This window comes from Acipenser ruthenus, chromosome 7, assembly GCF_902713425.1.
Source record: "Acipenser ruthenus chromosome 7, fAciRut3.2 maternal haplotype, whole genome shotgun sequence".
Lineage (NCBI taxonomy): Eukaryota > Metazoa > Chordata > Actinopteri > Acipenseriformes > Acipenseridae > Acipenser > Acipenser ruthenus.
Genome location: NC_081195.1, coordinates 59,780,954 through 59,807,144, shown reverse-complemented (window position 1 = coordinate 59,807,144; position 26,191 = coordinate 59,780,954). Strand labels below are relative to the sequence as shown.

Below are 26,191 nucleotides of genomic sequence, written 5' to 3'. Positions count from 1 at the left end.
TGAAAGTGTTGAGTAGGTTGTGTAAATCAAAGGGGAAAAAATCCCATTTAAATGCATCAAGATTTCAGGTTGTAACACAACAAATTGTGAAAACATCCAAGGGGGGTGAATAATTACTACAGGTACTATATATATATATATATATATATATATATATATATATATATATATATATATACACACACACACACACACACACACACACACACACACACACACACACACACACATACATACATACATAATCAGTTGACTGGGTAGGATATATCTCTGGGTATGAACAGGATAGGCTATAACAGGCTTATAGAAAGAATAAAGCTGTTGAGAGGAGGCATAATAGGCCTTAATTAAAGTAAGAACTATTGGGAAAAGGTCCAGACCTTGAGGGGAGGCTTCAGATTTTGTCTGTTACAAAGATATTGACCTCGAGTACAGATAAAAACTAGTCTGTGTTCTCAGAGAAAGAGGAAATTGACACAGGTAAAAAACTGAAATATTCTTGTGTTGTTTTATGACCAGGGATGCTTGCTGCCAGACTGATGCAGAATAATGAAGAAAAACTTTTTTTTTTATGAATAACATGAAATTTGATATTCAGGAAATGATTCTAGCTTGTTTAACAAGAATAGTCTATTATACAATAAGAGCATCCTCGTGCAGTCCTACTTTTCTCAGAGGGCTGCACACTGCATACCACTGCAATACAATCATTCATTATGACAAGCAAAATACATGTTTGGTAAGTTACAACTAAAAATAGCAGGATGCAGTAAAAATTAATCAGTGATGGATAAGCCATTAAGAATAAAGTTTTTCTAATATATAAAAAAGAAGAAAAAAAATCTTACCTTCGCATTTCTCCAATATCTGCACTGTATCACCAATCTCCAACGATATACCATGTGGGACAGTTCCTCGAAAACTGGCTAGCGCTGAAAAAAATATAATACAACAACATTTACAACTTAAAAAAAGATATAATTTTGTTATCCTATGCAACTTTTCACTATATAGCGGGAACGTTTAACAAAGGCTAGTCTTTATAAGGTCAGTAGCAGCAATCTCAACAGCTACAACACAGTAGATATCGGGACTAACCAAGAATTCCCACTTTCAAAAGAATATATTAAAACTTATATCCACTACTAAAAGTGTGTAGTAATGGCAAAATATTTCCTTATTATGCAGAGGTATTTCATTATTATGCAGAGGTATAATGAAGTCTGAAGTATAGATGCATTTAAATTGCCAAATGTTAACATTACAAAATTCAATTGAATAAAATAAGTTTTACTTTTGCAGACCAATAATACCTCATTAAAACAAGCAGTAAAAATCTGAACAATCTTCCTGATTGAGACTCACAGGAATACAGTCTTCATGGTGTTTGCCACGTTAGATCAAATACAAGTTTAGATACATTTTTATCAAATTAAAGGAAATAAAAATAATCTAATAGGTTGAACTCTGTGGCTTTGGCCTTTGAAGGCTCTAATTCATAGATCAGTAACTAAAGCTCAAACTAAAGTCTTTGATGAGCAATCTGGGGCAGGCTATGGAGAGAAATCTTACACCGTTAGAAAAAACAGCCACTCCATCTACAGCAATAGCTCAGCTGCTTGAGAGAAGATACAGTACGTGCTCCTGGCAAATTAAGCCTACAGACATTCTGCATCCACTCTGCACCCTAGAGCTAAAAAAAGCAAGAGTGAATTTCCAACCACCAATCTCCCATCTCCTTCACTATTGTTCTGTGCAGTTTCACTGTTTTTATTTCATTATCCAAAGGAATGTGGACCGCTTTCAGGCATTAAAAAACATAAAGGTTGACTAAAATTCTGGAAAACAAGATAATCCTGGAACAAAAATGAGTTTCAATTATGTTTTCGGCTATCTTTTAAAAATAATGTGAATCATGTAGGCTGTATTAAAATCACCAGTAAGCTCATTCAGCACTACAGTAAACTAAGAAAAACTACAAAAAAAAACCGCGTAACCTACAGTCACCTACTCAGTTGTTCAGGGTTAATTTCAGTAGGGCTTGCTTGGAATTACCCCACTCTCTGAAAAGTATAGCTCTGTGGTAGACCGCATGTCAAGTGGAGCTATTTACAAAAAATACAGAACAGCATATTATTAAAACTGAAGACTGTTCTCTGTTTGTTAAATATTCTATCTGCTTCCAATGACAGTATGTTTAGGACAGTATAAGGAGTTTAACATAATAAAGTTGTTTTAGTTCACGGAAGAAACTAATAGACAGATTCTGAAGTCTTTTTTAAGTATTTTTGTAGTGGGTCTATTTGGAGTGTGTGCCAGTGTTTAAGTTCATGGCACACCAATTTGCTAAGGGGTAGCATAAAGTTCAGCAGGGTTTTTTTCGGATATTCAAGTGCTTAACCTGATAACAATGGGCACAACAAAACTTTTGGTTTGGATTGTCCCAAAGAAAACAGTATTGCTTGGATGTTCTTGATCTGATTGACAAAATGATTTCCTCCTAGATATAGGATCTGGCATTGAGATACATGGATGGGTTATGCAATGTCTAAGGGAATTAAAACTACTGTAAAAATATGTCTACATACTGAATTTCAAATACCCTTGTCAATCCATATGACAGAACACCATCTCCCTTGAAACAGTAAACACAAACAGGTAAATAAGCATTTAATCGAAGGCCCTTTAGGAAAAAAGACAAACCTCTCATGCTTCATCTGTAATTTGAATGTTTTTTTTTTATCAAGACAAATGTTTACCATTCTGCTTAATGTCAAGAAAAATATTTACCATTATGCTTAATGTCAAGTATTTTAGTTAAAACTAAAAGATCGCAAGACTGCCAATATGGGTAGAATTGTGTGAGGTTTTGTCAGGACCATCACATTTCAGAAGAATGAAAGCAAGTGAATTAATCTGCTGAATCTACAGTATTTATTTGTCATTACAGTACAAGTTTTAAATTCTGAAATACAGTATTTCTCAAGAACTTAAGATATCCAAGGCCACAGAGCTCAGCTTGATCAAGTAGATCCACAAAGGTGGTTCTCACACGTTATTAATCAACAACAACAACACCAACAACACCACAAATGAATAGCATGCCTTTGTTGAAGCATCAATTACACTTTCCAAAGGATTACATCTTGATTGGTTTACAGCTTGTAGAAACAGGGAGCTCTGTCCGACCACGACATTGAGTTTTTATAATCTCCTTACAAGCCAGGAGGCAATGTAGCCTCTTTGTTAGAGATTAAGAAGGAGACCATGTGCAGACGGGTTTAAAATTTCAGCTCAGCCTTGACAAACTTGTTTATAATCTTAATAATATACAGTACACTGCATAGCATTGTTACCTGTAGTATGTTCAGCTTTTGGGGAGAAGCATAATTGGGTCAAAATATATAAAGATCAGTAACTGCTATTTAAAGTGTCTGGATAATGGCTTTAGAATATTCCTACAAAAATTAATGTTAAAGTGTGACAGAGAAAGAATAAATCTTGGTTATGCATCTCCCTCCCGACCTGTGCGGGCGCTGTGTAAACGGAACAGTGCGACTGGATGGTTTGGCAATTCATTCCAGGGAAAGGTGGAAGTCGGCCATCTAGAAAGGGGGCAGAGCCACAGTACACCAAGTCATCGCCCCAGTCGGAAGGTGATGTAGCAATCGCATATTGGAGGAAAAGTGATTGCACTCGCTAGCCAAGGGGTATGGCTGAAGGTACAAAAGGGGATGTGGCAAAGCGAACTGTTCCTTTGTTATGGTTGCGAGAGAACCGCTGAAGGACTGTAGAGTAACCGTGAGTGTTTCGTGTTTGTTTGCTTGTCGTTCTAACTGGTTTGTCATTGTTAGATGGCTAACACGGTCTGGGAGCTGTCGCTGAAGGCCAGCACCAACCCGGACAGCAATGCACTACTGTTCACTAATAAATTGTATTTCACCACTTGCACGTTAGCACTCACTCTGGTCTTGTGATCATGTCTGTGTTCCGTGTGTGTTTATACTGTTATTATTATTTCGGGACATTGCTGTGTATTGCCAGGGATTATTATTTATGGTTGCCAAATGACCCGGATTATAATACCAATAAAGGATTGTTTGGACCGTGAACTTTATTGTCTGTCATCTGTTTAAGCATTGGATCACCTCTATACCTGCTCACTGCAAACCACTTTGCCACATGAAGATAAGGCTTTTTTCACGACTCATTTTTATGACTGACACTCTTGAATGTTCAAAATATTTCTCTGGCTGCTTCTGTGTACACATTCAACATGCTTTTACTCCTATTCTGACAGCCAACACTATTGGTACTGCTGCTTTGTCAAACTATAATATGTAAATGCATAGTACTTGATGGGGGGTCTATTGACCATGTTACCAAACAAACATACATTATTCATCAGGAGTGCATTTTGGAGCCTTGCCACACAAATCTATGGAAGCTTATGAATAATGGAACAGTTAAGACTATGAAACTCAACTTTTTAACAAAACACTTGCTTATTAAATGAAAGTTTAACGGTTGATGTCCCAGTTACCTACAAGTCAAATTCTTCTTTTTTCCATTGCTATTTCTGTAAGCCTTACAATTTCTACACAGAGTGTCATTTATCTACAGTCCTACTGAGAGGATGAAAATAATTTTGAATTGCAGTGTACAAAGTTTAATTTCCAGTTCTGATTATTCGCAGATGTTTTTCTCCCTTTTTGTGAACTGTGGTATTGCTTGGCAAGTAGAGCAATACGGGGGTCTGATTAAAACTGAGCCTAATAACGAAACGCTAAAATTGCAAAAGCTTCTCTTGGAATTCCTCAGGAAGCTAATGACGCTTTGTGACAGGGAGGGCCCTGCCACTGGTTCAGCTGCGCTCCTGCTGTGGTAAACAGGAACGCTTGCCTGTTTAAGAATGCAGCAGCGCCAGTTCGAGGCTACTGCACAGCCATAGCTACACAGGCGGGTGCGGAGCGAAAGCTTGCTTCAACTGTCAGTCAGTCACGTTGCTGTTTGTGTATTTGGGCAATCACATCTTTTGTTGGAGATTTTAATACGCGCATCACTGTACTTGAATTTAAGACGCAGGCCATTTGTGAAAAGAAAAAAAAATTGTTGAAAAATGTGCGTCTTAAATTAGAAGGAATACAGTATATTCTCATTAGGTGCGAGGATATCTGTTCTTTACATACTCTAGGGTACTGTGGGCCTCAATACCAAACTCACAAAAATATAAATTATATTATTAGGCCTATACCTTTTATAACACATTGGATATACAGTATTTAACTTTCAGTATTTTAACACAATATAGGGACAACACCACTGATTTATTCAGGCAGATTATTCCCATGGACATTTAATATTTTATGGGTATCATATAATATAAAATATGGTTTTAAGGGCAGTTTTATAGACTTTACACATACAGTATGAAATCAAATTGTGTCTGTTCACACAGAAACAGTGTTTGCACAAAACGCTGACCCTAAACTGTAATGCACACATCTTATTTCATTCTTGCTTTCAGTCATAATAGTTAACCTTATCATTCATTATACACAATTATAATTTATTTTTAATTCTAATGTGCCCATTTCAGAATTGACAGGTCCATATTTTAATCAAGCATTTTTGCTCTTTTCAGATTTCTTAACAGCAGCAGCTGCTCTGCAAAACTGAGGAAAAAATGGGCTGTCCATTTCCATTATTTGATGGCATCCCTTCTTTTTACCAAAATATTACCATTTAAGTGTTTACTGGCCATGAACTACGCTCTATAAAGATTCTAAATTTGGAAAGCAGTGCTCTTTGTCTTTGACTTTACTGTTTACAGTCATTCAAGTCTTCAAGTGCAACCAAGGAAATTTAGTGAATCATGCATTCAAGCTTCATTAGGCTACACTAGACACTAGCTAGGACTTACGGCATGAAGCTAAAAGCATCTTTTTCTGCATGAGAGTCGAAGAAGTTCAATATCTTGAAACATTTATAATATCATTAAACATTTGCTTTGTAAATACTATTGTAATGAAAATAACAGTAATAATTATTATGATGAAATATGTATATGTCATCTTCAACAGCTAACACTGCATAAATCAAGGAAACTAAATGTAGGATAGCTGCCAAATTTAAAATAACAAATATACAATAGGTCAGACTTTCTAATCTGGACCCAAGACAGTCTGTATTCAATTTGTAATGGTTGTTTTAAAACCTAATCTCCACCACTTGATCTCTTTGGCTTGGTATATCTTAATGTAAATACTGCTAAAAGGACTCCATTTTAATTTCACAGTTAAATCACTGTAGAAAAAAAAAACTCAAGGCAACACGGTGTTTCCAATCACCCATGGCTTGGATTTCAAGTGAAATGATTTCAAGTAGAAATCCAGTTGGCAGTACAGTTGGGATAAGACTCCAAGTCACTTTGAGAAAAAAGATAGCATAAAAAACTGACAGCATGAGCTGAGTTTGGATATTATTTTTATCTACCAGAAGCACGCAGGTCGGAGAAGGAAAGCTACTGTGAAATTCAGTGGGATGAAAGCAACTATGATGGATTAACCCTTTTAGTATAGACTCTGCAGGTTTGCCATGATTAAAAAAGAAGTGCTAACTGGCCAAAGGGCAGCAGTGTGGAGTAGTGGTTAGGGCTCTGGACTCTTGACCGGAGGGTTGTGGGTTCAATCCCCGGTGGGGACACTGCTGCTGTACCCTTGAGCAAGGTACTTTACCTAGATTGCTGCACTAAAAACCCAACTGTAAAATGGGTAATTGTATGTAAAAATGATGTGATATCTTGTAACAACTGTAAATTGCCCTAATAAGGATGTCTGCTAAGAAATAAATAATAATAAAGAAGCCTGTTCTTGCAGCATGTGATCTGACTGTTTGTTACTTTGACAACCAGATACGCTGGCAGTGCCCATACAAATATATTTTACTGTTACTCACTTGTGATTTGAATCAGTGGGTAAATCAACATTGATAATCCAAACTTCCTCAATAACTGTCTAATGATTAATAGCTAATACCTTTTTTTCATAGTTTTCCTGTGTGAAAGTTACAGGTTAAACATGTTCTGCATTTTGTTTTTGTTCAGAAAGTGTGCATGTACAAGGCTGCATTTCTATTTCATTTTAAGTTTATATATAATAAATGTTTTCTGTCAATCAATTATTTCAACTTGAATGTAAAATACTACCAATTTGTAATTCATAACATTGTAGTTTCTTATTCCAAAAATGTCATATTAAAATGAATTAACCTGATCATTCAACACAAATATTTACTGTTTTTTTTAATGAAGTTACACATTGTATCTACTGTTTTGTAAAAATACATTTTTTAATGAGTTCTTTTTTTAGTTTTAAAAAGGCATCAGAGAGTAAAAATGGCATGCAGCCTATTTTATATGGAGCTTGTATTGATTTACAATACTGTTCTTTTTCTATAACCATTTCTACTTAATTCAAAAAATTGGCCTAGACAGGGCTATATGTAATATCTAAACAGAGCTGAATCTTAATACCGTCACCCTAAAATCTATTTAAAAAACAGCCTTGTGAAGGGTTCAATCTTTTCTTTTACAGTGCCTGGATAAACGAGTACAAAGAAACAGAAGAGAGAAATTGGAGGGGGGAAAAAAAGCAAAACGTCTAGAAGTCTGCCTTTGCCTCAGCGAGTTAATATCCAGCAAGAGCAGCGACGGCAGTAATACAGTAACAGCCTGCAGCAACATGTCACTTGACATTGACAGACAGTGCTGTGTTTCAAACAGGCGAGAGAAAGTGCAATCTTATTTGTTGTTAAACGGCAGTGCTGATAAAAGCAAACTGAAAAGTTACACATGCTTCTAAGTAGGTTTTCAGCGTGCAAGCACTGCTGATGAACAGCTATGCCTCTAGCATAAAGAGCCCCCTGGGGAAAACACAGAAAATAAACAAGCATTGAATTGAAGGTTAAAAGAAAAGCCCCTGATACGCACACTCACTGGGTGGAGGTTTATGGCGACCCGGATGAGAGATCATGATGTAACCAGCCTAATCCTACCTAATCCTAAAAAGCACATGTTCAGACCAGTGGTATCTCTCTGAAAGAGATTAATTTCTGACCAAAACTAAAAAGTTCAGGGTTGTGAGACTAGCCAGGTTTGACAGTGATACTGGAGTCTGTACACAGTGTATGAGAAGCTGTGCCAAGGCTGTAACAACTTTAAAATGTTACAGTAAGCCTTAATAACATGTCCAAGAAATGTGATTAAAGTTCACACTTACTTAATGAATTGGAAAAATAACAACATGACAAGTTTTAGGCCTTATTTGTTGGTAAGACATTGAAATAGACAATGAACACAATTGCACAGAATGGTGTCATTTGAAAACAAATACTAAAACCCCTACAAAAACAGAACAGGATGTCATAAAAATTACCAGAACAGTATCATGATCTTACAGCCAAATAGAAGCTTTTAAATAGATTTCAATTGGGGCAAAATGCTTAAGTGCGCTACAGTTTGAGGGAGTCAATGCTTGCAATTTTGTTTAGTTATAGTATAGTATCATATCAGGCCTTAAGGTCAAGATGTTTCTTTTCAAATTAAAGTAAAAGACTAGTCTATCAAACACAGACTGGCATGGGAATTAGTATGAGGAAATAGCAAAGTACGCTGCTTTAGTACATTCTTCTGCTAACACTTTGTCCAAAATTACTGCAGGATTAACTGAAAGTGCAAAGTGCTGTATCCAGGAGTCTGCCTTTCCTGCTCCCAAGCTGCCCATTGCCTTCCATACAGGTTTATTTGGGCTTCAGTGTAGTTTAGGGCAAAAACTCTTCACACATTCCACCTGCAGAGGTTATTCCATGACATTTAACATTCTACTCTAGGGCTGCAGTTAATCTAACTTGTTTCACCTACAATGAAATGGATGTGAACCAAATTCCTGCATGAATACTTCACACCAACAAAAACCTGATAGCAGGTTCATCAAGACAAAGAGCTGGCAAATCTCTCTGGCAAGTATGGTCTGAGAATTGCTTTCTGAAAAAATGAAGCTAGACATGTAGCAATCAAGCCAGGAACTTGGTTAAATAATTCAGAATTATCCAGATTACCCTTGTATTTCACAGCTCTCCGAGATTCTGGATCGTCTTTCTTTATGCACTGGGAAGGCTTCTTCAGTCTGTTGTCTGATGCACCTCAATACTGTAACCAAAATAGCTCTAACAGTCTATGTGAGTCTTTACTGCATTGTTGTGTATGAAAGTAAATTAAATGTCTTATTTAGTTCTATTTAAATATTTGAACAGTGAAAGACCCGCCCGCTACTGTTTGGAACAACTGAAGAGTCCCTATAGTCTATATGGGCAAGTGATCCATATGATACTTTTAGTTATCAATATAAAAGACAGGCTCCTTGATATAACCTGGTGTTGTTGATAAACCCTGGGAAATGTTGATTTACAGACCACAGTATAAGTGTTATGTGTCAGTCGAGTGTATCCCAGTATGCACCAATTATATCCCTGTACCTTAATCTTAACTAAACTCCATCTACAGCAGTAACTGAGTTTACAGTTGCTGCATTTGACAAATATTCAAAATCATATTCAACTCCGATAGAGATTGTCTGTGTTTGTATTGGACGAGGCAGATGTGAAATCTCTGTTCTCTTTTCCTAGAGCGCGCGCACCATATGGCAACTTTCACTTTTGATGTGGAAAATAATTGAAAATGATATGAGACTTACGTAAATGCAGTAAGGTAAATTCAGTTGTGCATCTCAAAAATAAATGACACACTTCACTTCATAGATTAGTCTGAAAATCACAAAGATGTGGCCCGTTTCTTAGACCGAGACAGCCGATTACCAACTTTGTACAAATGTCAACACTGAGCAACATATATTATATAATGTGTACATGAGAAATGTTTTGGCCATATATAGATACTCTTCATATGTTCTTCTTATCTTACGCACATTAGAGGCACATAGCAAACAACTATACTAGAAAAAGGTTGTGTTCAAACCTTTAATCCTGCATCAATATAGTTCGTAACCATCGTTCTGTCAGATTTGCCAATTACTATTATTATGTTCTTTCATAATTACAGCCTAAACCGTCAGCACTATCAAACTTAAAGTGAAAACTAAAAATAAATGGGAAATATAAGTGGCTGCTTTTAAACAATAATAAAAAAATATCATTTTTAGTATGTGCAGTTAAATTATATAAAACCACAAAAGAGCAATTATATTGTTCTCTTCTTTATAACAAAATAGGGTGGATTGCGAGAGCAAAGAGAACATCATTTAAAAGTGCTTCTTGAAGAATGCAACTATTTTCAAAAAACCTTTTATAACAAGTGTGCATCCTATTGTGAAAGTTACAATAGCACAAACCCGTGGATCGTTGAAATTCTTTAGAAATGCAAACTGAAAAAGCATGAGCTATATTTACAGAAACAAACACACTGTAATGCAGAACTGTAGGTCCTTGATAAAACTCAATGCATGTTAACTTATAGCGAGCATAAATAAGATTCTTTAAAATGGAAAAATGTTTCAGCTGCTGAAATAATTCTGCACATATGTCCGTCCATCTGTCCCCCCCCCCCGTCCCCCCCCCCGCCCCCCCCCACAGAAGCAACCCCCTAAATAAACAACAAGCTCCTTATTAATGATGAGTTGTAACAATTTGCATTTGCCTTTTTTTTTTTGGGGGGGGGGGGGGGGGGGGAGGGGATTTAAAGTGAGTCTTGGGAATCTAAAATTAACGAAAGCACCTTTCTTCTCCAGACTTTGTATAGCTAAAGTAATTATAAACATATTTTATACAAACTCTTAAACAATATTAGTGTACATTGAAAAATAGTATTATTACTATGTACTATGACTGTAAAAGCATACTGTACTTCATACTGTATTTAGATCACTTTTGTTCATATATTATACCCTTTTAAAACAAAATCAAAAGGTGGGGATATTGTCCCCAAATATTGCCACATAATAGCTAAAGGCTGTGATTATGTTGTGCATTTCTTTACCATGGTTCTAGTTTTTAACTCCTTTACATACTTATCTGTGGTTGTCTATGCTTTTGATGTGATTCCACTACGATGTTCTACACTTTGCTATGACTTTATTATGGTACTGTATGCCACAACAAGCTGGTTTAGTGTATTGTAAAAACAAAACAAACAAACAAAAAAACAACAACAACATCTGGAGGCACAAGAATACACCCACCCTTCCTGTTCATTCAAAGAATATAGTATTATGAGCTGCGGTAAGAGGTATACTGGATCAGATCACTGTCTAGCTGGATTGTGAAGTCTTGACCAATCATATACTGTCCAGATGGCAAAGTACAGGATTCATTTGCAGGGTTCTATGTTAATTCTCTGAGTATGGTGCCAGGGTAGGTAAAGTATACAGAAAGAGAGCATGGTTTCCAGAGTGAAGTATGACATTTGGGGTAGTTTTGTATACATCCAATTTGGAGATCCTCAGAACATTAATGGAAGTATGTTCTAAGAGGATCATTGCAGAATCTGCTAGTGTCTGTGAAATACTGTAGCCTACTAATGTTACTACTGCAACATGGAACTTACTATTGAAATTTGAAAATAAATGTTATGTAGAAGGTTGATCTTTTTTTAAATATAGGTTAGCAGTGTGCTAACTAAATAACATAATTGCAGTCAAATAATGTTGTAAGTAAACTTGCATATAATGAAAGACTTTGACAAGCTCAAGAAAAAAATAAAATACCAGCTAATAAACTTTTCCTCAAAACAACTCTTTCATAATTTTTTAGAAAAAAAAGGAGACACTAGAAACACTATTTATTTTGATATTCAAAACATGATTTAACCTCATCTTTAAAAGATACTGACCTGACCCGCTGTTAATGCTGCCCTAACGTCTGTGGGGTCACGGAGTGACATTACATGGTTTAGCAAAATGTGACCTATTAAAGGGAGTCTGAGTTTAAATTTACACAGGAGACTGTTTGAGCTTTTATGAGGTTGGTTTCTAAAGGTATGTTCACATCCAAAACCATTGATTTTCTACAAGCTTGTGTGTGCGTGTCTTTTTGAAAAGCACAAATAAAAGAGTTCAATTCCAAACAAGCAGCACATTGAGCTTTTCTTTCCTTTTTATCTGATCAGTCAATGGCCTGATTTAAAAATCTTGCTGAAATAAATCAACCAACATCTATACATGGACATTGCTGTGCAGGCAAAATATATATATATATATATATAAAAAAAAAAAACAACAACAGGTCAGTTGTTTTATTTAAAGTAGAATTCGTCATATACCAGACACGGATGATTGTCGGAAAGAACATAAAGTTCCTCTTTTTAAACTGTGGCTGCTTTATTAGGATGAGGAAGATGTCATACGAGATTGCGTGCGAATCCAGAATAAACTACGTGGCTTCAAGCCCTATTCATGCAACCACTAAAAACGTGTGGCAAATATTTAATTGGACCATGCAAAATAAGAATAAGCACACTGCTGTGTTTGTGTGCACTACCCTCCAACAAGACCGCACGCTGACCTGGTTTGTATAATGATCAAATGGTATTTTGTAGAATACCTCAAGTAAAATGCTTCATGTAGCACCGTTAGAGAATGGTTAGATATACTAGTTTGCTCTCTAATTACTGTAACCATTGTGCATTAATTTGCTAAAGAACATAGCAATAATTCATTTTAACAAAATAAGCCACTGGCTGCTGAAAAATATTGTTATTTTGGTAAGGAAACTACCCTTTTAGCTTAAGAGCAAATTATGCAGCTGTCACTAGGATTTTCTGTTTTATTGCTGCTACATGTACATACAGCATTGTGAGATAGTAAAGTCTATCAATATAGCAGACATGCAACGTTAATACAATGGCTGCCCATAATGTGATCAGTCATATTTTGGACCATTCCATCTCTCTGTGGTTGTAGGGGTGAAATGATTCATTCGGTTTCAATGACGTTACTAATATATGTCATGTACTACGATATAGGTTGTGTATTGTGATCCAGGGCACTATACTGCAGCAACGTCTAGTAAAATGGTTCTTGAATAAAGAATAAACAGGATTTATAGTAACTATGAATGTATACTCCCCTCTTTAACAAAACAATGTAGTCCATCATTATTGATAATACAAGTAAGCTCATCACATTAATTGATCCAGTACCCACTATTGTGTATGTATCCTTTCACCCTTTCAGGGTAGGTGTGGAGGAAGGGAAAAGGAATAATGATCTTCGAATATAATTATAGTACACAGTCGTGCACTACAAGACCTCTGTGTAGAAAACTGGGATCTACCAGTAACCATGGTGTACATTAAACATAAAACATAAAAACATACAGTATTAGGTTAAAACCATTCTTAATCGTGCAATGTGAAAATGTAATTCCATCCACTCAGTTCTCAGTAGGAATGATATTACAGTAGGGATTCCTGGAATCTGTTGCAGTCACTGGTAAGAAGAGTTGCAGTCTTCTTACCAATTGCTTTGCTGTCAGTTTCATTTATTCGTACAGTGCTGAGAACAGAATGATACCAAAGGGTTAAAGACTGGGGGAGGGGGGGGGGGTAACCAAGGCCCCCTAGTGAAGAATCAAAACCAAATCTTATTCAACATGTGCCCCTACTAAAAAGGGTTACTAGAAAGGCAGAATTTCAGACGTCTGCTTCGAACAAAGCTGAATGCATTCTGTTTTTACACTACGTAATGTCTGTAACTAATCTCTGCAGTCCCTATTATAAATGAATGCAGAAACCCAGGGAATATGTGCAAATAAGGAACAATCTGTTGCCAGGTATCTCGTCACTTCGGAAACTGACAGTGTCTGCCCACTCCGAGGTCAGTGAAATGAGAATTTTCATGTCTGGGAGTAACATAAATGGAAGATGTCATTCTCCATTATTTTGTGTAAAACTGTGAAAACCATCATTGTTTACAAGAACCACTTACTTTGTACTATTTTTTCTTGGTGCTAAGGCTCAAACTGGATCACTATGAGCCGCATTCTGAGTAGTTCTGGTTAAAATAAATAAATAAATAAATAAATAAATAAATAAATAAAAGTAGTGCTGGTGACTTTCGCTTTAACTCTTAAAACATTCATTCTGAGGCACCAGCGCACTGAAGGTTACGCACATATTACTCAGGCACAGTAAAAGCCACCTACCTGGTGTAAAAGTACATGCTCGGGGCTTTCCAAAGACATATGTAGTGTGTGTATGAGGTACTCCTAGCCGAAACTACAATCGCCTGAAGTTAAGCCCCTCATCATGTGACAGAGTTCACAGCTTAGGTTTCGTTTGAGTCATTTTAACAGCTAGACTGAGATCGTTGGAAAGCTTAGAGGCTCAGCTTCCGCCCCCAATGTTCATTTCATATTGAGGTTCAATTGTGCAGTGTTTTTTTGGGGGGGGGTTGGTTTTTTGAGCCATCTATGATTAAAATATATATATCAGTGACCAAACATGATTATTTTTTTTTTAACATATATTCTCATCTCCACCACGTATAGTACGCCTGATCTGATTACAAATTACATAATATGAAAGGACATTTTGTGGCCTTTCATTTGAAAAAACAGGCGGAAATAGGGCTGAGTGTAAAGAGTTGAAAAAAAAATAGGGCGCTGGTTAAAAATAAAAGCACCTTTTTCTTCTGCTGCAAAAACTTCACGTCAGGCAATGGCAAAAGCAATGGCGAGTGCTCTGTCTCACAGTGATGAACAGCTGTTAGGTCTGCTGTAAGCAGCTTATTTTAAAGCAACACCAGTGTGAATGATGATGCAGTAAAACATAAATCGTTTTTTATATGCAAAAGTGCCTTTTCTTTTGTCAGTCCCCCCTAAAATTTGGGAATCCCCCCATTGGCTGCAGCATAGGGAGGAAATCCCCCCAGCACACAAAAATCAAATTCAAGCCTGAACATTACTTTTCTTGCTGCTAAGCTCAACAATACAACACTTACCACAATACGCAGGTCACAGCACTACTATAATGATGGCTGTGATAGGTTGACTACATGCAGCTGTATAGTGCTTTCGGCTATGCATCCCGGTAGCACTTTATCATGATATGCATCACAATTCATCGATACACAATGAACAGTCCCGCACTGTAAAATAAACTCTTCTAAAAGGATCCTACACCATTATTCTTGTGAGAGGGATAAAGGGTGTCTGTGGAAATTGATTGCAGGCCCACGGTGCTCTTCTTACATTCCCATGTCTGAAAGGATTTCCTTGTTCAGTTGCTGAAGGCGTGGTTTAAGGGCACAAATCAATGACAAATGAACTTTAATGTGTTTATTAAAAGTCACTAATGTCTGAAGCAGCAGTCATTACCTGTTAGATAACCGAATGCAGTGACAGTGTCCTGAGCTGAAGGTAATGGTGACTGCAGAGGACATTGATGATTATAGAAACCAATGGAATGTTTTTGTGTATGAAGATATTTTTCTTGACTCCTCACTCCTGAATTAAAGCTGTGTGAACAGGGATGTACATGTTCCCTAACAGCGTTGCACAATACAACTTGGCAGCCGATAACTTCTGTTAAGCAGAAGATTAAGTTACTGTAGTTTCCTTCTTATTGCAACTCAACAATTCTTTTCCGCCACACTGGTCTCATGTCTTAAAATGTGACTTATGCGTCACTCTTTTATTACAGTGTGATTAACCACACATCTGAACCTAATTGCTGTATGGCCCTTGTACACAATAAAGAATACCTTGCTTTAAAACCAGGTTGATAATGGCTTTAGGGCCATTCAAGGGTCATAATATTCAACTTTATGTGGGATGCTAAAGGCAATAGGTAATTAATTTATCCAAGTACTGTGTCAGGCTCTGGTCTAATGTTCCTCAAATATTCACCTCTACTATCATACATGACTGACACATTCAAATCATTACTTTTATTTCAATCAAAATTTAGTATGATTGCACTGCAGTATCAACTTGTTTTGAGTTACAGCAAATCTATAATATACATGTATTCTGTCATTGTGAAAGTAAGCAAGCTTGCAATGGCAAAGACTGACAAACATTTTTTACAAGAGGTGTGAAAAGGCAGAGGTCGCACTGATGCAAAATGTTGCATCCTAGAAATAAACTAAATCCAATGGACGGAAAAATATTTTGTCTTACGTTTCACGGGACACAGACGTAAATACTTAAATAAAAAAATAAAAAAACACACTATCCATTTAAGAAAATTAAAACAGCATTTACCAAGTACACTCCAATCCTGAAGGTGACAGCATTAAGCCCAAGTACTGTATTACTTTTCAGATGTTTTTGGCGGTCAGACTAGTGAGTGTGTGGCAAAATGGCGAACAGATGTCGATCGGGAGTTTCTTTTCTAAGCAGTCAGCATCTAATGAAAAAGATCACCAGCCTTCTACTTCTGCAGGAGAGTGTGTGAGTAAATCGGTGACCGAAGCAGCAGGCAATAATGCAGAGAAACGCAAGTGAAAAATCTGTTCATATAACTGAATGGGAGAAGAGATACCCGTGGCTTGTTTATCAAGATGGCAAAATGTGCTGTCACGTTTGTGAAGAAGCTTCTGTGCAGAAAAATGCATATACACGCGGATGTACATATTTTCAAGAATCTTCACTTAAAACACACAAACATGGCGATGTTGTTGCTGTTATAGGAATGCAGATAAAAATGAAAACACCTGATGAAGGTAAAAAACAGAGCTCAGAATCCCGTCTGATTACCATGCGGCCGGTCTATTGGATGACGCAAGAATGAGAAGTTCTCTTCTACAACGCGACTTCAGAGCTTAAATACAAACCTCAAACTTGATGATTCACAAACACCACTCATCTGTGACACACATGCAGCACGCCTTAGCCGAGTGTGTTAGGGAAGAAATTATCCAGGAAGTAAGTGCAAGCCCTTTTGTTGGAATTTTGGTTTGACGAAACAGTCAATGTAAATATTAAGAAGAAACTGATTTTTTATACACGCTACATGAAAGATGGCAAAGCTGCTTCTGAGCTGATTGGTAATTTTGACATGCCTGATGGTACTGCTGAAACTATAACCAATAGAATGACATGTGTGTTCTACAACAGTGCAATATCCCAATAGCTAAAGTTGTCGGCTTTGGGTCTGATGGAGCAGCTGTGATGACCGGGAGAGTGTCGAGGGTTAGCACTCGTTTAAACCAACGGAATCCCCGAATGACATCTGTGCATTGTACAGCACATCATGTAGCAGTCGCCTCTTCGGGGGCCACTGCAAAAGTAAAACACAATTAAGCAGTATAGGCAAACAGTCAACACTGTGTTCAACTACTTCAAGAACTCTGCTTGCCGCTATGAAAGACTCCAAGAACTCAATCGAATTCTTGACGAAGGAGACTTCAGGTGTTTAAAAGAGCCATGTTCCATGCGGTGGCTGTTGCTTAACAGAGCAGTGGAAGGAATAGAAAGAAATTGGCCTGCTCTTGTACTGCAGTTCTGTGAAGATGCATGGATCAATGCGACAGCGGAGGGTTTGCATAAACAAGTGTCAACCTACAGCTTTGTAGCAACCACATACATGTTACTTGACGTGATGCCCATCATGGACAGACTCAATAAAGTCAGAGAATGTAAACCTTGGCCTGATCAAACCGTCAGTAAAGACAGCTTTAGATTTGCTTGGCGATTTAGTTCCCTTTAGCAGTGACAGAGAGGCAGACTTTGATCGAGAGATCACAGACCAGCACTTCAAGGGACACAAACTTAAGTAGTCTGGTCAGACAAATGTAAACAACTACAAAGCCACGAGACTGGAATTTATTCAAGAACTCAGATGAAACCTTGAGAACAGGTTTCCGCCTTCTGACACTGACACGATCAATGCTGTCAATGTTTTTAACCAATGGCATTTCCGACTGAAAAGACGCTTTGGAACATCTGATTAATGTTTTTTGTGCAGAGACCCAAGGCATATCACCAGTTACAGATGCTGACGACCTAAGAAATTAATTTCTACCCTTCAAACTTACAATAAAGAACCACGGCGGACTGAACTTCACACGTACTTGTCAGGCATTGGCAACAGACTAAGCGGATATTTTCCCACAGTTTTCAAGACTTTCAAACATAGCCCTTGTCATACCCATCTCTACAGTGGAATGAGAATGTGGTTTCAGTGCTCAAAATCGCATTCTCAACTCAAAGAGAAGCCGTTTAACTGAAGCACACAGCGAAGGCTTGATGATTCTTTCGCTGGAGGGCCCTGACATTGAACATTTTAACATCACACGAGCAATTGAAATCTTCACTGGCACTGCAGAAAGGTGCAAATTTTGATTTATAACGGAGAACATTTTTTATTTTTTAATATTTTTAATTTATACTAAAAGGAATGAACATTCATAGTACATGGATGTACTTTTTGACTGTGTTTTTAAAGGATTTTGCTCACATTTTTTCCACCACTGTTGCTAAGAAAGAAAAACAACGCAGCTAAACTGCTCTATACACACTCTTCTCATTAAGAATACAATTGTAATATTTTGTGAAAGCTATCAGATAGGATTTTCTTTGTTGACTCAAGAGATGAATATTTCTAATTAAGAAATACAGGATGCAGTAGCAAACATTCCACGATCAGACCCTCAAGAGAGCTTGGCGAGTGTTTTTACAGTTTTGTGTTGTAATAATTTTCTTGCATATTTAAAGTTTATTTGGTTAGAAATATAAACACATCTGCTAATATGTATATAGCATTATTAGCCTTTATTAGTTAGGCTTGACGTTTGTACAAATAACTGATTAATATTGAAACGCAAATTCTGATGGCTGGGACGTACAATTTCGGACATGTGCGTTTCAGGAACGTATGAACAAAAAAGCTAACACGACCTCTGGAAAGGGTCAGCCAAATTGATGATGTCTGTCTGTCAGGTGACCACAACTTCCTCTCCTGTGTGAACATTTTGCACTTGACTTCTTTTCATTGAAGTCAAGCCACAGCCACTCAATTTTATGGTCCTGTGTGTTTCAGCTGAAATAAATGTATTTCAACATTTATTTTTATTTTTACCTCAAACGTTCACAGTGGTGAGGGTGTGTGTGTGTCTATTTTATTGTGTTAGTTACAGACATAAATACTCAAGTTCTTTATATGCTGTGATTTTTTGACAATAAAAATAAATTTAGGTCTGATAAAAAATAAGGACGAGCTTCCCTTCACCAATAAGTAAAATCACACCATGGAGAAAACATTGTTACAGGAAACTCGATGCCCTACTTTTAATCAGTACAGTACAATTGTACTGCTAAAATTAGGCCTATATTCCAAGTCAAATTGCATAGAATTATACAGAACATGTATTTTACCTTACGAACAGAAAAATGCTGCAGTTATGAATCATCCTTAAACATGACATCATTACAGATACTTATGATAATCTAGGCTACTTCAACTAAATTACAGTTTGCTACAATAACCAAATTATGCAACACATAGCCTAATTACAGTAAACTGAAGCATAATTCCAGGAATGTTTTTTTTTTTCTTAGGGACTTCAAAAAGTTGTTAGCTGACATAAAGATGGATAAGATGGACTATGTGGGACACAAATGGCTGTGTGGTCCAGTGGTTAAAGAAAAGGGCTTGTAACCAGGAGGTCCCCGGTTCAAATCCCAGCTCAGCCACTGACTCATTGTGTGATCCTGAGCAAGTCACTTAACCTCCTTGTGCTCCGTCTTTCGGGTGAGACGTAATTGTAAGTGACTCTGCAGCTGATGCATTGTTCACAAACCCTAATCTCTGTAAGTTGCCTTGGATAAAGGTGCCTGCTAAATAAACAAATAATATAATATTAAGAACAATTTTAGCAGATCTTTACGTGGTTTTGAAAAAAAAAAAACAGGATTCATTTTCAATACGCAAAGAAGTTGCAACAATCCAAAATTCAACAAAGAAATTAAAAACAGTACTGCCTGCATATCAACCCAATGCTTTCTTAGGGGCCACAATTATAGACTTTCATAGGGTGGAGTGCAGAATCAATTGAGATTCATAGTTTAAAACCAGTTGGGATCTCATTAAGGCCTACAGCATAAGAATACAACAGGACTAAAATGAATCAGTTCATGGTTTATTAGAATCAAATTGGTTTACGTATGAACGCAGCCAGGGGTCCTGTATAAGGAAGGGAAAACTAACACATCAAATCAGTTTATCTGGTTATGAACCTTTTAATGAATGTAAATTGATGTTCTGGAGTCGGTTTTGAATAGATGGTAATAATGAGATTGCTCTGTATAGTAATAGGGCTCTGAAACTATAGAGAACACACAGTACAGTGCTCAGTCAACAGCACAGCATGGTGTTTGGTTAAATGGCATTATTTCAAAGATTGGTGGCCTGTTGCAAGACAATTTCCCCTTAGTGTTCCACATCGGTATTTCTTGAGTTCAAGGGTGTTGTGGAAACGTTAACACCCTGGACAAGGATTATTTACATTTAAAGTGTTACAGAACCCCCTGCAAAGTTTGTCAGAAATTCGTTTTGTTATCTTTCCTGTGTACCTTCTTGTCCTAAATCCCCACCCCCATTCTAATTCTCACTCCAGTTTTGCCTTGGAACACATGTTAAACGACCGTTCTAAAAAGGATTTGAACTGAATGTTTTTGGAGGCAATATCCAAAACAGCACATTCCAGTATTATACCAAGACCATCATATATATTGTACAGTAGATGCAAACAACCTTTCAGCTCGATCTTTAGCAGGTGCGTAGCTGTTTATCACAGGCTTTCATAAAAACAGACAAACATAACATCCATATGAGAAAATTGACTTGGTACAGACACTGTGTAACTCACACCATCCTTAACCTCCAATGCAGTCACATTTCTGATTGTTCTAGGAAAGAGCTGATTCACTCAGATTTAGTCTAATTGCTTTCATTTTTCATTAAACAGTTGATTCCAATCTGAGGATGTATGATGAAGCTTGTATAGAAAAACAGCAAGAACAGGGGAAAGGAGTTTCAACTGAGCCCCGGCTGTCTCCATTCTCACTTCTAAAATGACAAACTCAGCCAAAATGGAAGCTCACATGATCTGCAGACTTTAGGCACAACTCTATCAACTCCTATTCCCATAGTGTGTAAACATTACCCCTCAGTGTGAGACTGAATAAATGAGGGGGACAGAGAAAAACGAGAGAGAGATAGATATGACAGAGATACAAGCACAAAGAAAGAGAAACCTTCATTCTCAGAGCCAGCAGATTTGTTTCGGTCAACTGTAAAAGTCAGTGCTTGACTCTGTCAGAGCTTTACAAGGCTCCTCCACGTCTATTTACTTCTGGACTGTGAGCAACATTAAACTCAGGAATGCACTACTTCTAGGATAACCTCTAATACGGCATGTATTGTGTTGGACATATATACAGTGTTCCCTTGCTATACGGCTCTCAGTTATAACGCGCCTTGGATATAATGCTCCTACAGCATGTCCCCCAATTCCCTATACTAGTGATTCATGCAATATTTCTACAGTAAATACAGAACCGGTGTTGTTCAAACTATAAACAACTTATCAGTCTAACTTCCGTTTCTGTCTCTCCCTTTTGATACAGTATCTGAACTGAAGAAAAGCTGCACTGGCACTTTATAACACAGACATCTTATTCAGCATTCGTTTTATAACTAATTAAATATTAGGCCTGAGGAGCTGCGGTTTTCTCTGGGAGACGAGACGCTTCAGCCCCGCTCTGGCAGTCGAACCTGGGGCGAGCCCATTCCCTCTTCCCCTCTCCCGACCCGCTCTCTTTGTCACTTCGAACTGAACTCCTGACCGCCGTTTAGCCAGGCTATTTATAGTTTAAAAACTGCTAATTAAAATGATCCATGAGTGGGAATGTTATCTTTTTAAATGATAAAAAATACTGCATGGGGTATTGTGTGATAAATGAGAATGGAATGCCCCTCAGGGTGAAATGCTAGGTTTACATATTGTAGCACCCCAACCATGCATTATCCTCCATGTACTGTATGACATATCTTATATAACCACCTACTTTTGCTGGTATTGTATACAGTGTTCATTTTGATCTGATTGGTTTGTACTCCTGCAGGTCTTCTACCCTGCTACTGAACTACAGTACATTGAACCAAGAAGTACTATTTACTTTTCCCTGCCACAAACACCCAATCCAAATCAACATGTACATCTAATGTTCTGTAACAAAAGATGATTGAAGGAATGCCCCATTGAAAATGTCCTAAGGTAGTAGCTATTTATTGAATGACAAATGTTACCAACCGCTAATAACTATAGGAAATGAAACCTCTAAAATCTGCAAAATGCTTGTATATGCATACTGTATGTGCAGCATACTGTCAAAATGGCCCCAGTTTTGATGTGCTTGCATAGTTTAAAAGCGATCATTTACAAGGTCAATTTCCCCCAAACCACTTTGTTTAGAGTAAATACTTTACTTTTTAAAATGTGTGCTGCATGGTATACTGTATTCCATCAACATGCAGTCTGAGTGTTCTCAATGTTCACACATGAGAGATATTCAAGAAAGATACAAACAGTCATTAATAAAACAAAAACAGAATATTTTTGGATTTCTCAATTGTATACATAACCTGCAGCATGAAATCCTATTCTTAAACAATGAGAATATTGCAGTGAGTTAACCCTCATAGACAGTATGGTATTTACATATATACTGTATACATTAAAAACAAGTTCACTTGCACTATTCTAGATATCTATATCTATACAGATTACATACTGTGTATATATTTTACTCCAAGAATTAAACTATAAATGATATGTATGTTATTAAAGGAGGAGATAGATTCTTAATCTATGTAGCGCAGGAGACAGCGCCAACATATTCATATTTATGAAGTCCTTGCTGCTGTATAAAGAAGGCTTATTTATCTTTTTATCACAGGTTAGTAGAATTTATATGAATGTCTTTTGTATTAATCTGAATTAACAACATGGAACCCAATGTCCAACAGTTCCCTACTGGCACATATGATTGCTAAGGTGCTTATTTTGTTATTCACTTTAACAATCTGCCAGTTTTAGTAAACCTTGGTTTCCAGTCAAGTGCCCTGGGTATCATGTGATGTACCACCTTCATGTATATATTCACTGTTACTTTGTTAGAAAGCTCCTCCTTAACATATGACATGGTCTCACAGAAGATAGACGGACAGCATTTTGTGTTGTACCTTAAGCATAAAGCACAGTATTACTAACTATTGGAGTGTAAAGCTTTTTTTTTTTCTCTGAATGGATTTCAACAGTGTTTTTTTTGTTTTTTTTTTCTTACATGAATGGACCTGCTGGCTACATGTGCCGAGATCCAATCTGTGAACACATTAAATAACAATTCCTTTAAAATAAACAGCAATATACTTGTCTGCGTGCACTTGACCTCTTCTGGAGTCGTAGCGCTCTTTGTCCAATGTTAAATTCATGAAGTACTGAACAGCTGACAGACACGCCTTCTCTTTTAGAACACAGAACCTTAAAACTTCCTTCCTTTCCCTAGGCTTGTGCCAGGCCATTAAAAACCCTTACCACTCTTTCTCTGTTACAATCCACCGTTGAATAGCAAGTTTTTGTTGAGGTTTCACTGGCCTAACTCATTAAAACATCCTAATAATTGAAGATTACCTGTCTGACAAAGAAAGCCGAATTAAGAACCCCAACCCAATTAAATGTTGTGAAGATTTAGAAATGAAGACAGATAAGCAGAATAAAAGACGTCCCTATGATTTCATTATAATACACAATTTAAAAAAAAAAATACAGAACAAACAATATACAGCTGCTCCTGATATGGAACTTTAGTGTTATAGGCAATAGTGCATGTCCATTTGATGTACATTAACCATGCAAATGAAAAATATTTTAATGTGTTGCCAGCTGACAACTGGTAAACACAACAGTGACTGCTAGCTGTTAATTATGTGGAAATGATCCACAAACCCTTTGCAAGCATGGTATTTATTAATGTTGGAACTCGTAGTTTCCAATACTAATACACCTTGTTTTAAAGAGATAAATGTCCATAGCCCATATTTGTATGAAGCTAATAATAGGGCACGATACATGTTTTGCCGCTGTTAAAACCATATAATTCACAAATGAATAAGCTGTGATTTTTTGTTATTTGTTTTTAATAAAGTTGACTGGTTGAAGTCGACTCCAGGGTAAACTAGTGGTAACCACTGAGGCCCAAGATCTCTTCTAACATTCTACAATTTGGCGAAGATGCTTAAGGCCTAGCTTTGGCATAACTAGTTAATTGAACCAAGCATTTCTTTAAACCTTTGCAAATCAGACTTCACAAAAGGGCAAATCACCCACAGGAAGTGTTCAATCAAACAGATGTAAATGAGAGCAACACAACTTGCACTCTATGTGTGATTTAGGGGTTCTGAAAAAATGCAACTTAGTTTAGAGCAGTGGAATATTCCTTAAACAAAGGCTAAAAAACGTATATAGATTACTATGTAGGGTATATTTTAACATATTGCGTTATGGTAAGAAATTAAGAAAATACACTGTTATAAAAAAAGACATGAAAAAAGCATCTTTATTATTATTATTTTTATTTTTATTATTATAATTTTTTATTTTTATTTTTATTATTATTATTATTATTATTATTATTATTATTATTATTAAACGCATCTATATTATTATTCCCATATAGCGTAGAACTAGCATAAATGTATAAATTATTATGCATGTTGAATTTACCCAATAGCATGGGCATAATAACAATTATCTGTCGTGTTTAAGTGTATATCTACATCCAAGTTTAAATATTACCACTGCGTCTCAATATTTAAATACAGTACTATGTTGATTTAATGATTTACCAGTCCAGTGTTAAAAGAATCCCAGAGAGGATTTTAAAGCCCAGTCCGCCGTGAGTGACACGCAGAAATAAACTGATCGATATTTACTCAGTTGTGACTGTAAAATATGAACATGGTGAAGCTACAGATGTCTGGCCACGTAAAACCTAACGATGTGGAAATGGATTTAAATTACGTTCTGAGCACATTGTTGTCTCAAGTAAACAAACAACGCCAACAAAGGGGTCAGTGAATAAAACTCCAGAAATTAGTAGAAAAGGTGGACCAATATGTGCCTTAAATCGGGGACATGTTATTATGCAACACTCATGATGTCTGGATTTGAGGCTAATTTTAGAAGGTTAGTTTGAAATCTGACCTGTTTTTATATTATATATATATATATATATATATATTACACACACACACACACACACACATTTTCCAGTTCATTTAAAATGCGTTGACAACATTCAAAGAGCTAAGAAAGTTCAATGTATACTTTATGCCTTAAACCCTTTATGTCTTTTGCATTCCATTCCCCGTAAATATTGAGAACACTTTGCCATAATAAAGGCACTCTCTCTGACGAAACCAATAGTAGAATAATAAAACAAAAAATAAACACTGGTAAAATAAACGCACTGTGTATTAATGAGCATTGTGGTTATATTTGTATTCAGTAAGATTACCATAGGTAGCTGTGCTAGAATAACAAAGTTGATTGCCATTCATGATTTCTACACATCCTGCGTGTACCTTGCACAGCCTTTCGGTGATGACTATTGAATAACGTAAAGGATACGTTATAACAATTCAATTCTCGCAAAAAAGCGCAGCGAACTATACTGCAGGTAACAAAATGCAACAACATACACCAATTCATCTACCTTACAGATATCGTTCTTCACGAGGGCAATGTTACAGCTATTCTAAATAACCCCTTATTGAGACTGCCCATCCTCGAAGTCTCAACCTAGCTCTCACTTTTAAAACTCAATTCGCATTTTATGCATATTAAATATGAAATAAAAGATTTAGAGAAAATGTGAGCTTACCAACGCCGTATTTCTCATGTTCTGTAGGTATCCACATTTTTTTACGATTGGTGCATTTGTAAAGAAATACAAAAAGCGACACCAAAACACACAAAAATCCGTGCAATAACACTGTTTTCTATTGACACCCTCTCCTCAGCAGAGTCATTGTTCTGATTGCCACAGCTAAACCAGAGCTACTGTAGTACATTACCAAAGACAGCGAGAGAGAGAGAATAGACAACCTATTCTG

General features: G+C 36.7%; 1 protein-coding gene across 13 annotated transcripts in view; it reads right to left on the bottom strand.

Annotated features, from left to right (window-relative positions):
• LOC117415409 (dedicator of cytokinesis protein 4) overlaps nt 1-26,180 on the bottom strand; it is a 104,216-nt gene extending 78,036 nt beyond the window's left edge. For all 13 annotated transcript variants that reach the window (XM_059027446.1, XM_059027447.1, XM_059027448.1 and 10 more), the window contains exons 1-2: nt 25,960-26,180; nt 849-932 (exon numbers count right to left, since the gene is read on the bottom strand). In XM_059027446.1, coding sequence (XP_058883429.1) covers nt 849-932; nt 25,960-25,996 — 121 coding nt within the window. In that variant the 5' untranslated portion in view covers nt 25,997-26,180. The remainder of the gene's footprint in view (nt 1-848; nt 933-25,959) is intronic.
• Between the last annotated feature and the right edge of the window lie 11 nt (nt 26,181-26,191).